The 12951-nt window shown below is 47.5% G+C and overlaps 1 protein-coding gene and 1 non-coding gene across 2 annotated transcripts; one reads left to right on the top strand and one right to left on the bottom strand.

The window, feature by feature from the left end:
- Positions 1–2329: 2329 nt before the first annotated feature.
- TRNAN-GUU (transfer RNA asparagine (anticodon GUU)) lies at positions 2330–2403 on the bottom strand. Its single transcript has one exon. It is a non-coding gene; the product is annotated as a tRNA-Asn (tRNA).
- A 763-nt stretch (positions 2404–3166) lies between these two features.
- Positions 3167–12718, top strand: PSMB3 (proteasome 20S subunit beta 3). Its single transcript, XM_055576033.1, has 6 exons — positions 3167–3324; positions 3655–3839; positions 6308–6415; positions 9827–10004; positions 11631–11725; positions 12625–12718. The coding sequence occupies exons 1-6, from the start codon at positions 3322–3324 to the stop codon at positions 12671–12673; spliced, it is 618 nt and encodes a 205-aa protein (XP_055432008.1). The 5' UTR covers positions 3167–3321; the 3' UTR covers positions 12674–12718.
- The last annotated feature ends 233 nt before the right edge of the window (positions 12719–12951 follow it).

The raw sequence follows: 12951 nt of genomic DNA, 5'->3' as shown, positions 1-12951 counted from the left end.
GATGGTCATTATGTCAGTCGCTCCAAAGAGCTCGATTACTCGGCCAGAAGCGCCATTAAGCGCACTGGCAGTGGGTGGCTCAAGTTAGGAAATTAGGAAACGAAATTTTCAGCACGGATCGGACCCGCCTGCCTCTTCCTCCTTCCCTCCTCTTTGGCAGTCCAGGCAGATCGGAAGCTGAGGCCCCCGGACTGAATGCTTTCACCCTTTGGCTAGTGACCAGGAGACCTGTGGACACTGGCCTCCAAGTGATCCCAGCTTTAGCCTTTGGCCCACACCCACCGAGTGGGGACGGGGGTGGGGGTGAAGAGGAAGGGCTGGAGAGATTTCCGCCCGGGAGGGGGGGGGGTGGTCTGACTACCCTTGGGAGTAGGGTCAGGGGAGGATTCGATCACCTGCTGTCCTCTCGCTCCTCGTGCTGGGAGACCGAGAGTTCCCGCCCTTCACTGAAAGGGGGCTCTTGGCGTGGACACGCCCACTGTCCCTAGGGCAGGTGTGTTGCGGGCATCGTGGACTCTGCCCGGGAAGACTCGGGAATCCTCTTCAGTCCCCCAGTCACCCTGCTGGAAGGGAGAGCAGCTGGGGCTCTTGATCTGCGACTCCTTTCAAGCTAAAAGATCCCCGGCGAGAGAAACCTGTAGGGGCTTCGCGAAGGTCTCCGTCTCACCCATGATCCACAGGGGGCACTCAGGGGCTGCCTGGATGAGGGTGGGAGGCTATCAGCTAAGGGGAAGTAGGCTGATGTCCCTCTGAGTCCCCACTGCGGTCCTTTAATCCTGGAGTGCTGCCGGAGGGTGCCACCGTGCTCATTGGGAATCGGTTCACTGGTTCCTCAGATAGTTATTAAGCAACAGTCACAAACAAACCACAAGACAAGAAGCATGCTGAAGCCCCCACTACTACTGCAACTTCATCATAGTCACTTCAGTCACTTTCCAGTCCCCACATCCCTGGCCTCTCTGGCTTATCGGGGGAACCTTCTGACCAAACCCTTCTCAATTCTGAAGTTCTCTGGTTTCCCAGCCAAAAAGCACCTGTCACGTGCCGCTGTCAAATATTGCACTAAGCACAGGGGACGTAAAGCTGATGAGCCCGGCTTATGCCCCCACAGGGCACTCACAGAGCAGTGGGGGCAAGCTGGAGGGTTACATAGCCTGTCCCGTTAGCTTCTGTGGGCACTGTGTATCCCTCGGGTTTGCTGCTACCACTTACCACTCCCATTCCTTCCCTCCCCCTGTAAGGGTGGATGAGCAGTGAAGAAGGCTTTCAAAAGAGGCCTCCTCTGAGCCCAACCTTGAGGAGAGATCAAATGTGGAAGGGAACTGCTTGAGAGAGCGCCTCCTAAAAGCAAGCCGAGTCTGCCACTCCCAGCCCAGGGATGCATCTCTGGCAGACATGAGGTGCCAAAGCTTCCCCTCGATTGTGTTAGTTGTAGTATATCAGGAGGTCACCTAGCTGACAGACTCTTCACCAGAAGAGTCACTGTCTGTCATAGACCAAAAGCTTCCGGAGGGCAGAAACTCGGGAATCTAGGTAATTATTTCCAGCACATATACTAAGAGATACTGTGGTGGTAAGATCTGGAAGAGGATGACAATGTTAGGCGAGTGCAGCTCCTCTAGACATTTTATGACTATCTTTACCTCTGTGCTCTTTAACTCCTCTCTCCCCAAAACAATGTCCTTAGATTCTGCTTCTATTTCCCCATCTTCTTCCCCACATCTCTGTATTTCTAGAAAAAGAACCTGTTTTGTTGTTGTCCAACTCCTTTTTCTCGTGCTTCTCGTATTGAGCCTCTTTTCCCTTTTTCCATTTTCCCCAGGGCTTCCTTCCACTACGCCTATTTGTCATGTCTCCTCTTTCTCTCTGCGTATATCTCAGCTGTGTTCTCCCTTTCTCACCTTTCTCTTCATCCCTCAATTTGTCACTGCCTTTGTCTCTCGCGCTATTTTCTTCCTTTCCAAATGTAACATTTCGAGATTGTAACATCAATAGAGGCAGACAGTGGAAAACTGACCGATCTCCACTGCAAATTCATTCTTACTCTTAACGAAAAATGCAACCTGAAACGTGTTGCACGGTGAGACAAAAACCCGTCTTGGCTTTTCCGGCAATCCAATTTGGGGGCGGGGTTGGAGGTAGGTGGCGGAGGGAAGTGCGGTAGAAATCCTGTCATTCACTGAACAACAACGAATTTTCAATCACAATGACCCCCTGATTACCTATAGAAAAAGCTTTGTCTCTGCTATTTCGATACAAAATTTGGCTTTACAGCGGTTGACTGAATAATGCCTTTAGATTTTCCTTTTTAATGGTGGGAAAAAGGAGACGTCCCTGGGTGGGCTCGAACCACCAACCTTTCGGTTAACAGCCGAACGCGCTAACCGATTGCGCCACAGAGACTGTGATAACTACGGCAGTGGCGGTGAGCCGAGTCAATGGGCGTGAGCCTGCGACACCGGAAGACTCAGAACAAATTCCATTACGGGACGAAAGAAGTCAGACCCAAGGGAGAAAGGGAAGGTCTCGATCTAGGGGTGGGAGCAGGCGGGACGTGCAGCCTCCCCTGCATTGGCTCGAGGGTGGCTGGGGCTGGCGAAATTGTAGCCTGCTTTCTCTGGATCTTAGACTTGGGGAAGTCCGGAACGTTCTTCTTCAGGGTGATCTGATAATGAGGCTTCGTGAAGTCGACCTGCAGCTTCCAAATGCCCCCTTTGCAGCCCAACCCCTGCAGCCGCAGAATATCTGCGACGCCCTGCCAGCGCCCCCTCCAACAGTAAATAGGCACTTTAGGGGCGCCCCCCAAATACCGGACACAGTTCTAGTTCGGTGCATGTCCAGAGCCTAGCATGGTGCCTGGCATACAACAGGTGTAAGGATTTCTGGAGTGAATAAATGAAACAAGCTTCAAGAGTAGTATCCCCGACCGCACAGCGTGCCCTTAACCAACCCGGTTGCCCTTTACTAGAGTCAAAGCCCTTTATTTCGGGTTTCACTAGCCCACGTGGACGGAGGTTCCGGCCGGCGTCTCTGGCTTCCAGAGACTGGGTCCACCACTATCCCAGCTTGCACCGCGACGCCGAGCTCTTCCGCACTCACAGTGACTTTTCACTTTGCGCTTTCCTTACCTAGGTTTTGGCTTCTCAACCAAACTCCTGTACTGGTGACTGACAAAGACGCATAGCCAATAGAAAATCAAAATGTTCCGGAAGGGTCGGCCTCTCAGCCAATAGAGAGAAAGCAGCGAGGGTGGTTGCGTAGTGAGGCCCTTAGCAGGTTTGCTGGAATTGTGGCGATTGGAGGTCCTAACACGCCGCAATCATGGTGAGACAGGGAGCAAAGAAAAGGGACTTGGGGTAGGGATAGAGGAATGGGGAGGGGAGGTCATGGGAAGTTTGGGAGGTCGAGAGGCCTGGTGGTCGATTGAAGGAAGCCACTTCAGTTTGAAGGGGGAGCGAACCTTGGTGAGGACAGCGGCGGGAAATGGGGCTCCTTTAAGCCTCACAGCGCTAATCTCAGAGCTGGAGTTCAGTGTATCCAGGAGCCTCCAGAGTGGAGGACGGTGCGTAGAGGATCCTGCGAATCAGGGGCTGCGCCGGGTGCTATGGCCTTTTTTGCCCCTCGAGCTGAGTCCCTCCGCTCTGTTTGCTTCAGTCTATTATGTCCTATAACGGAGGGGCCGTCATGGCCATGAAGGGGAAGAACTGTGTGGCCATCGCTGCTGACAGGCGCTTCGGGATCCAGGCCCAGATGGTGACCACGGACTTCCAGAAGATCTTTCCCATGGGCGACCGACTGTACATCGGCCTGGCGGGTCTTGCCACCGACGTCCAGACTGTGTAAGTGTCGGGAGTTCCCACCCACACCCACGCTTCTTGGACTAGCCTTGCCTAGCGGGATGAGTGGCCAGGGTGTCAGTCTTCCACTGAACACCACCAGTGAATCTGAGACTTTGTCGAACACTGTTAACGGTAGAGTGGATCCTAACTAGGTTAGCATTTACTCGGAGCCAGATACTGTGGAAAGCACCTTATCTTCGTGGACTTTAATCCTCTTAAGGACATACATCACCATGTTGCTCTCCCATTTTGCAGATGAGGAAACAAGGTATCAGAGAGTCTTACTGCTCAAGTTGTAAGCTAATGAATGACTCCCAGGATCCCAATTTCTGAGGCCAAAGCTCATGCTCAATCCCTAAAGAACTACAAGTGGTCTAGTTGGGAGACAAGGCAGGCATATCGAAAGATAATTAATCCATAATGAGCTGGTGCATATTAACTGCTAGAGTAGCTATTTAGGTGACAGTGACTTTGTGAGAGAAAGGAGAATTGGGGAGATGAAATAAGGATTCTGTGAGGTGTGAGGGCTGTGGTCATAACGGGGTGGTGTGGTGGGAAAGGAAAAGAAGGCATTTCTGAGAGTTGTTGCTGACTTACCTCAGTGGCTACTTGGATATTGTGAGACCAAAGAGTTGTGCATTGAGGTTGGGGTTCATGTCTTTTTTATCTGTTAAGTCTCTAGTTTAGTACTTGACATGTAGGCAATCCAGAAATGTTTCAAAGATGATTTTTGTTTTGAGCATGTTTACTGAAATTGAGAAGACTAGTTTTAGGGGAAAGGTGATGACTTTGATACCAATTTTGAAGTGACAAGCCAAGCCAAGTAGAAACATTCTGTGAGCAGTTGAGGTCTTGAGATTATATCTCAGGGCTGGATAGGCTTTGGTGATCTGTTAAATCTATGGGAACAGATTACAGAGAGACAAAATGTATAGAGGGAAAAAATAAGTGACAACTCAAGAGCTGAACTGTATATTCAGTAGTGGGGTAAGAAGAGAGACAAGAGGAAAAGAGTCAGGGTCAAAGTTTCAAGAGGGAAGATGGGGTTACAGGTGGCCTAAGAAGCAGCACTTCTTGGACATAGTTCTTAGAAGATTGATAATTCCTGATGTGATATTTTTGAATTGTGGTGCTAGAGAAGACTCTTGAGAGTCCCTTGAACTTCAAGGAGATCAAACCAGTTGATCCTAAAGGAGATCAACCCTGAATATTCATTAGAAGGACTGATACTAAAGCTGAAGCTCCAATACTTTGGTCACCTGATGCCAAGGGCTGACTCATTAGAAAAGACCCTGATGCTGGGAAAGATTGAAGGCAAAAGGAGAAGAGGGCAGCAGAGGATGAGATGGTTAGTTAGCGTCACTGACTCTATGGACATGAATTTGAGCAAACTCCAGGGGATAGTAAGGGACAGGGAAGCCTGGCGTGCTGCAGTCCATGGGGTCACAAAGAGTTGGATACAACTTAGCGACTGAACAACAACAACAGATGTGGATGGGAGCTTGTCAGTAATTTTTTTCTCTCATTTCCTTTAAACCTTCCTAAAGTCTCAATAATATATATAACTTGGATATTCTTCCTGAGATCTGAACCAACCAGTCCTTTTATCCCAGTGCTGGTGGAATCGGAGAATGATGGCTTAGTGTTCCTGTCACTGTGAGGCCCCCATCAGTCTTCCTGTCTCCAATCACAGCTGTTCCCCTCACACTATTTTCTTTTCTTCAGGAGGCTTCTCTCACCAAGTTTGCATGTTTGTGGGCAGTCATTGCTAATTTTGCTGGGCCTCCTTTTCCTCGATGACGCTTAGGCTTGTGTCTTTCTTCTGGTGTCCTGTGACTCAGTGCTCCGCTTCCAGCAGTCTTGTCACTGGTCTGCTCCCTGCAGGGCCTAGCCTTGGGCTCTGCGAGGGCACTGGAGGAGGCGTGGCCTCTTTTCTTAGGTGTCTTTCAGTCTATTAGTGCAGCTGCTGCTGTTTATTAACACTCATACATTATCTTACTGCCAAATGACTTACTTTGTCCCCATCTTAGGAATGGAAAAATTAAGTGGGAAGAGGAAGACTTAGCCCAAGTCAGCTCTCTCAGTTTACTGCTCTTTCTACTGTAAGCTGCCATCACTATGTCTGCATTCAGGCTTTTAGGCTCCTGTCCAGAGTGTGCTGTATAAACTATTCCTCAAAAAAGTGTGGGGGGGTTGGGAATCCGCTTCTTTACTCCCCTTTTCTCACCTCAAAAAAAGAATGAGGAAAAAGGTTAGCAGAGTGGCATGTTTACAGGTAGAAGTGTTGGACAAAACCTCAAAGTGGGCATGAGGCTGGACTTCGGGTAAGAAAATCACTGGGAGATGGGGAGGAGTCTCTTGGCAGGTTTGGGATTGTGTGTCTCCGTAGGCACCTCCTGACCTCCATGAGGTGGACACAGGGGACATTCAGCAATTACTTGCTAACACACTCTCTCCTTCTACCACAGTGCCCAGCGCCTCAAGTTCCGGCTGAACCTGTATGAGCTGAAGGAAGGCCGGCAGATCAAACCTTACACCCTCATGAGCATGGTGGCCAACCTCTTGTACGAGAAACGGTGAGTAGAAGTGTAGCCTGGTACTTGGGGAACATACCTAGGAAGGAAATTCCCCCTGGCTGACTCATGTCTTATTTGTAGGACAGTATCCTTATTTTGGGGGGTATGTTTTCTCTGGGCCTAACAATCAAATAAGAAAGAAAAAGGGCTACTTCAGAAGTAGGTAGGGAATGCAAACAGCAAATAAACTTGCTCCCAGGCAACAAAATTAATGCTACCAAAATGTGCCCAGGAGTCTACCAGCCAGGAGCCACCCTTACCCCAGAGTTCATTCTGTTGTGATCATTAGATTCTCTGGAATACATGGAATCTAGGAATTGGGTATGTTAATTTTTGACATTTGGGAACTTTATGGTGAGACAAGAAGGGGCCCCTAATTGTAGAATTCAGTCCAGAAGTTGTGATGAAATTGAAGGGAGAGCCTGTAGATACTTTCCCCATCCATCTCTGGGCAAAACTGGGTGGTAAGAAGATGAGTTGAGCTCTTTTTTTCTTTCTTATTTATTTTTTTAAACTTTTTATTTTGAAATAATTTTTGACTTTATAGAAAAGTTACAAAAGTACTCTTTAGCTTTAAAACTAAAATTTTGCCATTTCCATATGTGGAGCAATATTGTTGCCTTTTTACTATTGAAAAATAGAGTTACTGTTTTTTGGTTGATGTTAATATTCTTAGCTATGAATTGTCTGACATATGTAATAACCATGTTTCTAAAAATCCCAAATTGAGAAAGGCTTAACAAAAGATTTTGAAAAACTATTTTATGGGGGTAGGCAGGGAGAGGTGTTTCTTTTGTTTTGTTTTGTAAATTTAATTGAGGTGTAATTGATTTATAATATTGTATTAGTTTCAGATATGGGGGGAAATCTTACAGAGTTGTACAGATTACCTCACATTTAGGTTCCATATATTTAATGGCTCATGTTTACTCATAATAAAAATATGAGACATTGAAGCTGACCTGGAAAATTCTAGATTCTTAGCTACTGTAACCAGGCTTTCTGTACAAGTCCAACTGAAGTCATTGATTTTTCAGCAGGATAGGCAAATGCAATGATTTGCAAAATTGAGCCATGTACAGACTCTTTTTAAAGTAAAAAACTTCTCATGGATCCCAGAGAATCCATTCAGGCACCTCTGTGAAACACTGCCAATAAAAAATAAACACTAACCTTCAGGTGGTACCTTGGCATCAACATGACTGGAAGTATAAACACAGGCCCTGAGTTGTGTTGTTGTATTTAGTTTTAAGGTTGTTACCCAGATAATTCAGGACATTCTTATTTAACTTTATTTTCAGTTTATTGAGAGGAAAATACAAAATTAATTTCTTAGAGAAATTTGATATCTCGGGATCTGTTTGAGAAATACCAGATCAAAGTGCACTGCTTCGACCTCTTCCTCTACCTAACAATTATTTTTTTTTATTTAGAATTATTTTTTACAAAGTTGTACCTTAAGATCATGCCCATGGGTATTACTGAGAACTGATATAAGACATGAATAATGTCTGTTTACTTACTGTTTCTGTTGAGGATAGTGGCCATTACTTTTTGAGTATTTCGTATATAAAGATCCCTATGATGACCCAGGACTATGACATCCCTGCTCAGCCTAAAGAAGTTGGAGCAGTCATCACCCCTTTTCCCGGTGACCTGAGTCCCCATGGCCTGAGATGGGGCTAGATAGTCAGTCAGTCACAAGCAGGGTGTTAAGGGGCCAAAGATTTGACCCATAAATAAAAAGAGTGGGGATTGTGGAGCCCTATACCAAGGTCACAGATGTGGGGCCCTGTACCAAGGTCATCTCTGGAACTGACTAAGCCCCATAACAGTTGTTGCCTTGAGACCCCCTGACCTAAACCAGCCAACTCCCTGACTCCCTATTAGGTAAAATACCCACACTATAGCACCCTAACCAGCCATCTAATGCCACCCTTCGGGCAGGAAGTTTCTTTGTCTTTGAGACTATAAAAATTGGCTACTAGCCCACAAAAGGGGTCAGCTCTCCCTTGAGCTGGCCCGGTGTTCTAACAATGTCTTCTGCCAAATCAACTGTATTTTCCTCTCAAAATAATAAATGAAGATCTCTTAAGATAGATTCTTCTCAGATCTCAAGGTCTAGAACAAGTTTCTGATGAGCTGTTATTTCCTGATGGCGGACAATGACAATAATCCACCTCACTGAGTATTTTTTTTGCTTTGCCTGCTGGGAGACTCAGAACAAAACTTTGTGTTTAGTTTGAGTGTCTTGTATTGTTTGGGGGGGGGGGGGGTTTGTTGGTGGTGGTGCATAGGAAGACCTTTTTTTAATGAACTGATTTACACTGTTTTGTTGGTTTCTAGTAGCACAAAGTGATTTAGTTTTATATATATATATACATATTCTTTTCCATGATGGTTTTTTTTACAAGGGCCTCCCTGATAGCTCAGTTGGTAAAGAATCCGTCTGCAATGCAGGAGACCCCGGTTTGATTCCTGGATTGGAAAGATCCGCTGGAGAAGGGATAGGCTACCCTCTCCAGTATTATTGGGCTTCCCTTGTGGCTCAGCTGGTAAAGAATCTGCCTGCAATGCAGGAGACCGGGGTTCGATCCCTGGGCTGGGAAAATCCCCTGGAGAAGGGCAAGGCTACCACTTCAGTATTCTGGCCTGGAGAATTCCGTGGACTGTGTAGTCCATGGAGTTGCAAAGAGTCAGACATGACTGAGCAACTTTCACTTCACGTGTTTTTTTGTTTTTACAGGATATTGAATAACCATTATATTTACAAGACATTGAACGTAATGCTGTAGAGCAGGACCGTGTTTACCTATTTCATATATAGTATCTGCTAACCCAAACTCTTAATTTATCCCTCCCCACTCCCTTTCCCCTGTGGTAACTGTAAGTTTGTTTTCTGTGTCTATGAGACTGTTTCTGTTTCACAAAGAAGTTTGTGTCATATTTTAGGTTCCACATAAGTGATACTATATAGTATTTCTTACTTCACTTAGTATGATAATCTCTAGGTCCATCCATGTTATTGCAAACGGCTTATATTTTTGTGGCTCAGTTTTATTTTCAGTGTTTTTCTACAAACTGCTTGAAATCTTTTTTTGAAAGGAGTGAAGGTATAGGTGTATAAATAGAAGACTGAATGGTGATAGGACCTGGATGAGGATAGGGAAGAATAGGTTAAAAAAAAAAAAAAAAAATTCCCAAAGAAAGAAAGAGGAAGAGAGGGTCAGTGGTGAGGGAATATGAAGGTAAGAGTCAGAGAAAAGAAGAAAAAGTCTTAGAGCATTTATAGATGGCAAGAGAGGAGGGGAAGGGGGATTTGGATCTGGGCCAGGGCCTTGTCTGTATAGACTAAACAGGAAAGGAAATGCTTTTGAGTGCCATTTTCTCTCTCTGCTCCTGGTCCCACAGGTTTGGGCCCTACTACACGGAGCCGGTCATTGCCGGATTGGACCCGAAGACCTTTAAGCCTTTCATTTGCTCTCTAGACCTTATTGGCTGCCCCATGGTGACCGATGACTTTGTAGTCAGTGGTACCTGCACTGAACAAATGTACGGGATGTGCGAGTCCCTCTGGGAGCCCAACATGGTGAGTTGTTGGCGTGGAGTGGGGCTGAGTTCTGAGGTGCCCACTCCTTGACCATCAGGGGAAAATGTGTTTACCTGACTGGTAATGAGGAGAATCCCTGAAGGAAATGGTAACCCACCTCAGTATTCTTGCCTTTGAAATCCCATGGACAGATCAGCCTGACGGGCTACAGTCCATGGGGTCGCAAAACAACAACAATGGGGAGAATGGTGCGGGCAGGAGAGAAAGTCACAGCTGTTGAGCCTTGGAATGGTGTCCAGAAACTTCATCTGCCAGAGCCTTGGCTCCCAGAGAGAGCACCTTCTGTGAGGAGACCTCAGTCAGATATTTGCTACAGCGACAAATAATTCCTCATTGGGGTTTATGGGGTTCTCACATCCATTCACTGAATAAACATTTAACAGGGTGTAGGATTATTTAGAGGCAGCTCAGCAGAATGGGCTGTGGAGCCAGGTTGTCTGGGTTGGGAACCCAGATCCACCTACCATCTAAATTAGTTATGTTCTTGGGTAAGTCACTTTACTTCTCTATGCCTCCACTTCCTCAGCTGTAAAGCAGGGATAATAGTAGAACCTGTCTTACGAGTGGTGGTGTGAGGAAATGGCCTGGAAAGATGGGAGCAGTGCCTGACAGGGAGGGTTAACTGGTGTGCCAGTTCTGCCAGGCTCCAGGGAAACCAGGAAGTCCATCCTCAAGGGCCCTTTGCAGCCAGTGAAGCCAGACAGACACCCAGTTATCTGTTAAAATGAAGTTGACTAGGAAGAGGAGGAAAGGAAGGACCTGGTTGGCAGAAGGAACAGCCTGTGCAAAGGTCAGAGGTTCAGGAGGGGCCTGGGGAGTGGAGTGACTAGAGAGAGCTTGCTGTGGTTGCTGGAGTGTGGGCAGAATGTGGGCTAGAGAAAGGCGGAGCCTGAGGTTAGAATGAGACTTGCAAATGCCTTGGATGGCATGCCAAGGAATTGGCACTTTTTTCTTTTGACATGGTGTCTAAGGTAGTAAGAGACCCTAGGAGCCGGAGGCCTGCAGGTTGGTGTGGTGGGCTGTTGGCACCTGCAGGAGGTGCTGAGGTCCTGAGCAAAGAAAGTGGCATTGGGGGAGCAGGGCAGCCAGAGTCTAGAGGATTTGGTCCCTTAAAACAGAAGTGAGAATGGTGGAGATGCTGAGGCTACTTGAGTTTTCTAGCTAAGCCAACCAAGATAGAGGATGTAGAGGACGGAAGAGGTTTGGCAGGAAATGGTTCCATGATTGGACAGGCTAGGTTCTGCTGCACTTTGGAGCCATGTGGGAGGAGAGGTCATCAGACAGCTGGTGAGGCACAGAGGAGCGGTGGGGACTGTTCTCCCCATTTTACAGAAGAGGGATTGAGGCTTTGTGGAGGGACACTGACCTGCTCAAGGTCACACTGCTGGTTAGCGGAGGAGGTTCAGGGCCTCAACTTTACCTTACGTAACCCTGCTTCCTTCTGAGAAGGGGCTGAGAGGGCTTCTCGCACCCAGGGTACTATCCCTCCAGACACAGGAGGTGCCTGAGCTGGGCACCTTGAGCTTAGAGAAAAGAGAATTAAGGAGCCAGACCAAGTGAAGGTCTGAGGTTCTGGGGATTGAAAGGCTGCTACTCTGTTGGCAGGATCCAGAACACCTGTTTGAAACCATCTCACAAGCCATGCTGAATGCTGTGGACAGGGATGCGGTGTCAGGCATGGGAGTCATTGTCCACATCATGTGAGTATGCGTTGGGAGAAGTCTGGGAGCTTTGCAGACACGTGCCTCTCCCCTCTTGCACAAATAGCCCATCTTCCCAGCCCCCAAGTCAGGTGTGAAATAAGAAAGGTTCTTGCAGCAGGCACCAGATAGTGGATATCCGTGCTTCCTAAGGGTGGCAGCTGGGAGCCTACCTGGATTCCCTTCCCCCAACCTCTGTCCAGTGAGGCTCCCTGGCCCCAAGTCGCCTCCTCTTGCTCACAGTAGACATTTCTTGCCTTCCTGAACAATGTTCCCAAAATCTCAGGGACCTGTGCAGAGCTCCTGCAGATTGATCAGAATACATCCTGGGTCCCTCCTCTCCTCTCCCCCAGCATGGAAGCCACACCTGTGTGGTGTACCGAGTTCAGTGACCACCTTCCAAGCCCCTAGCCCGAGTCCTGCCACCCTTTCCCTCTTGTTTGGGGCTGTCACCAGGAATCTGACTAGCTAAAGTCAAAGGTACCCTCCCGACAGCTTTCCTTGGAAAGTATCCCAGAATAAGGGTCCCATTTGGACCCTTTTGTTAGGGGATGACCTGCTTAATTACCGTGAAAAACAGATTAGGGCTGATACTGAGAATTTATAGTCACTGAAGTGAAACCCTCATACCTGCTTCCTCAGTTCCTTGTTCTCCAGGCTGGGGGAGCCCTTGCCCTGCTCTGGAGTGCTTCACACTCCAGCCTTGAGTCATCCCAGCTCTTGATGGCTTCACCTGCAGAAATGTCTCCATTTTCTCCTTCCTCACCACAGGCCAGGGGAACAAGCTGATGTTAGTGTAGCATGGGCAAAACAGCTAACCCGAGTTAGGACAGCTGCTTGCTGTAGTTTGTTCTGTAGTCTCGTGGATTTAGATGTTCTGTGACTTTCTCCCCCTGCAGTGAGAAGGACAAGATCACCACGAGGACACTGAAGGCCCGCATGGACTAACTGTTTTCAGAGTCTTTTTTTTTTTTAATAAAAGATTTTCTTTCACTCCTGCTTCTTTGAGTGTTTTACCACAGAGCTCTGTCCCCAGCTGGGCAGTTACAAATAGCTACTTGGGGTACAGCTTAGCCCTCAGGTGTTCTTGACTTGCAGCGTGCTCTACTGTCCACCAGTGGGAATGGTATCTACAGATCACTTGTGGGGCACCTGCTGTGCTGGAACCTGCACAAGGTGCTTTATGTTCTAGAATTCAATCATCATATTGATTCAAGGTAATATAC

This window comes from Bubalus kerabau, chromosome 4 (genome assembly GCF_029407905.1).
Source record: "Bubalus kerabau isolate K-KA32 ecotype Philippines breed swamp buffalo chromosome 4, PCC_UOA_SB_1v2, whole genome shotgun sequence".
Lineage (NCBI taxonomy): Eukaryota > Metazoa > Chordata > Mammalia > Artiodactyla > Bovidae > Bubalus > Bubalus kerabau.
The sequence above is the reverse complement of the archived record's forward strand: the minus strand, read 5'-3'. Positions and strand labels throughout refer to the sequence as shown.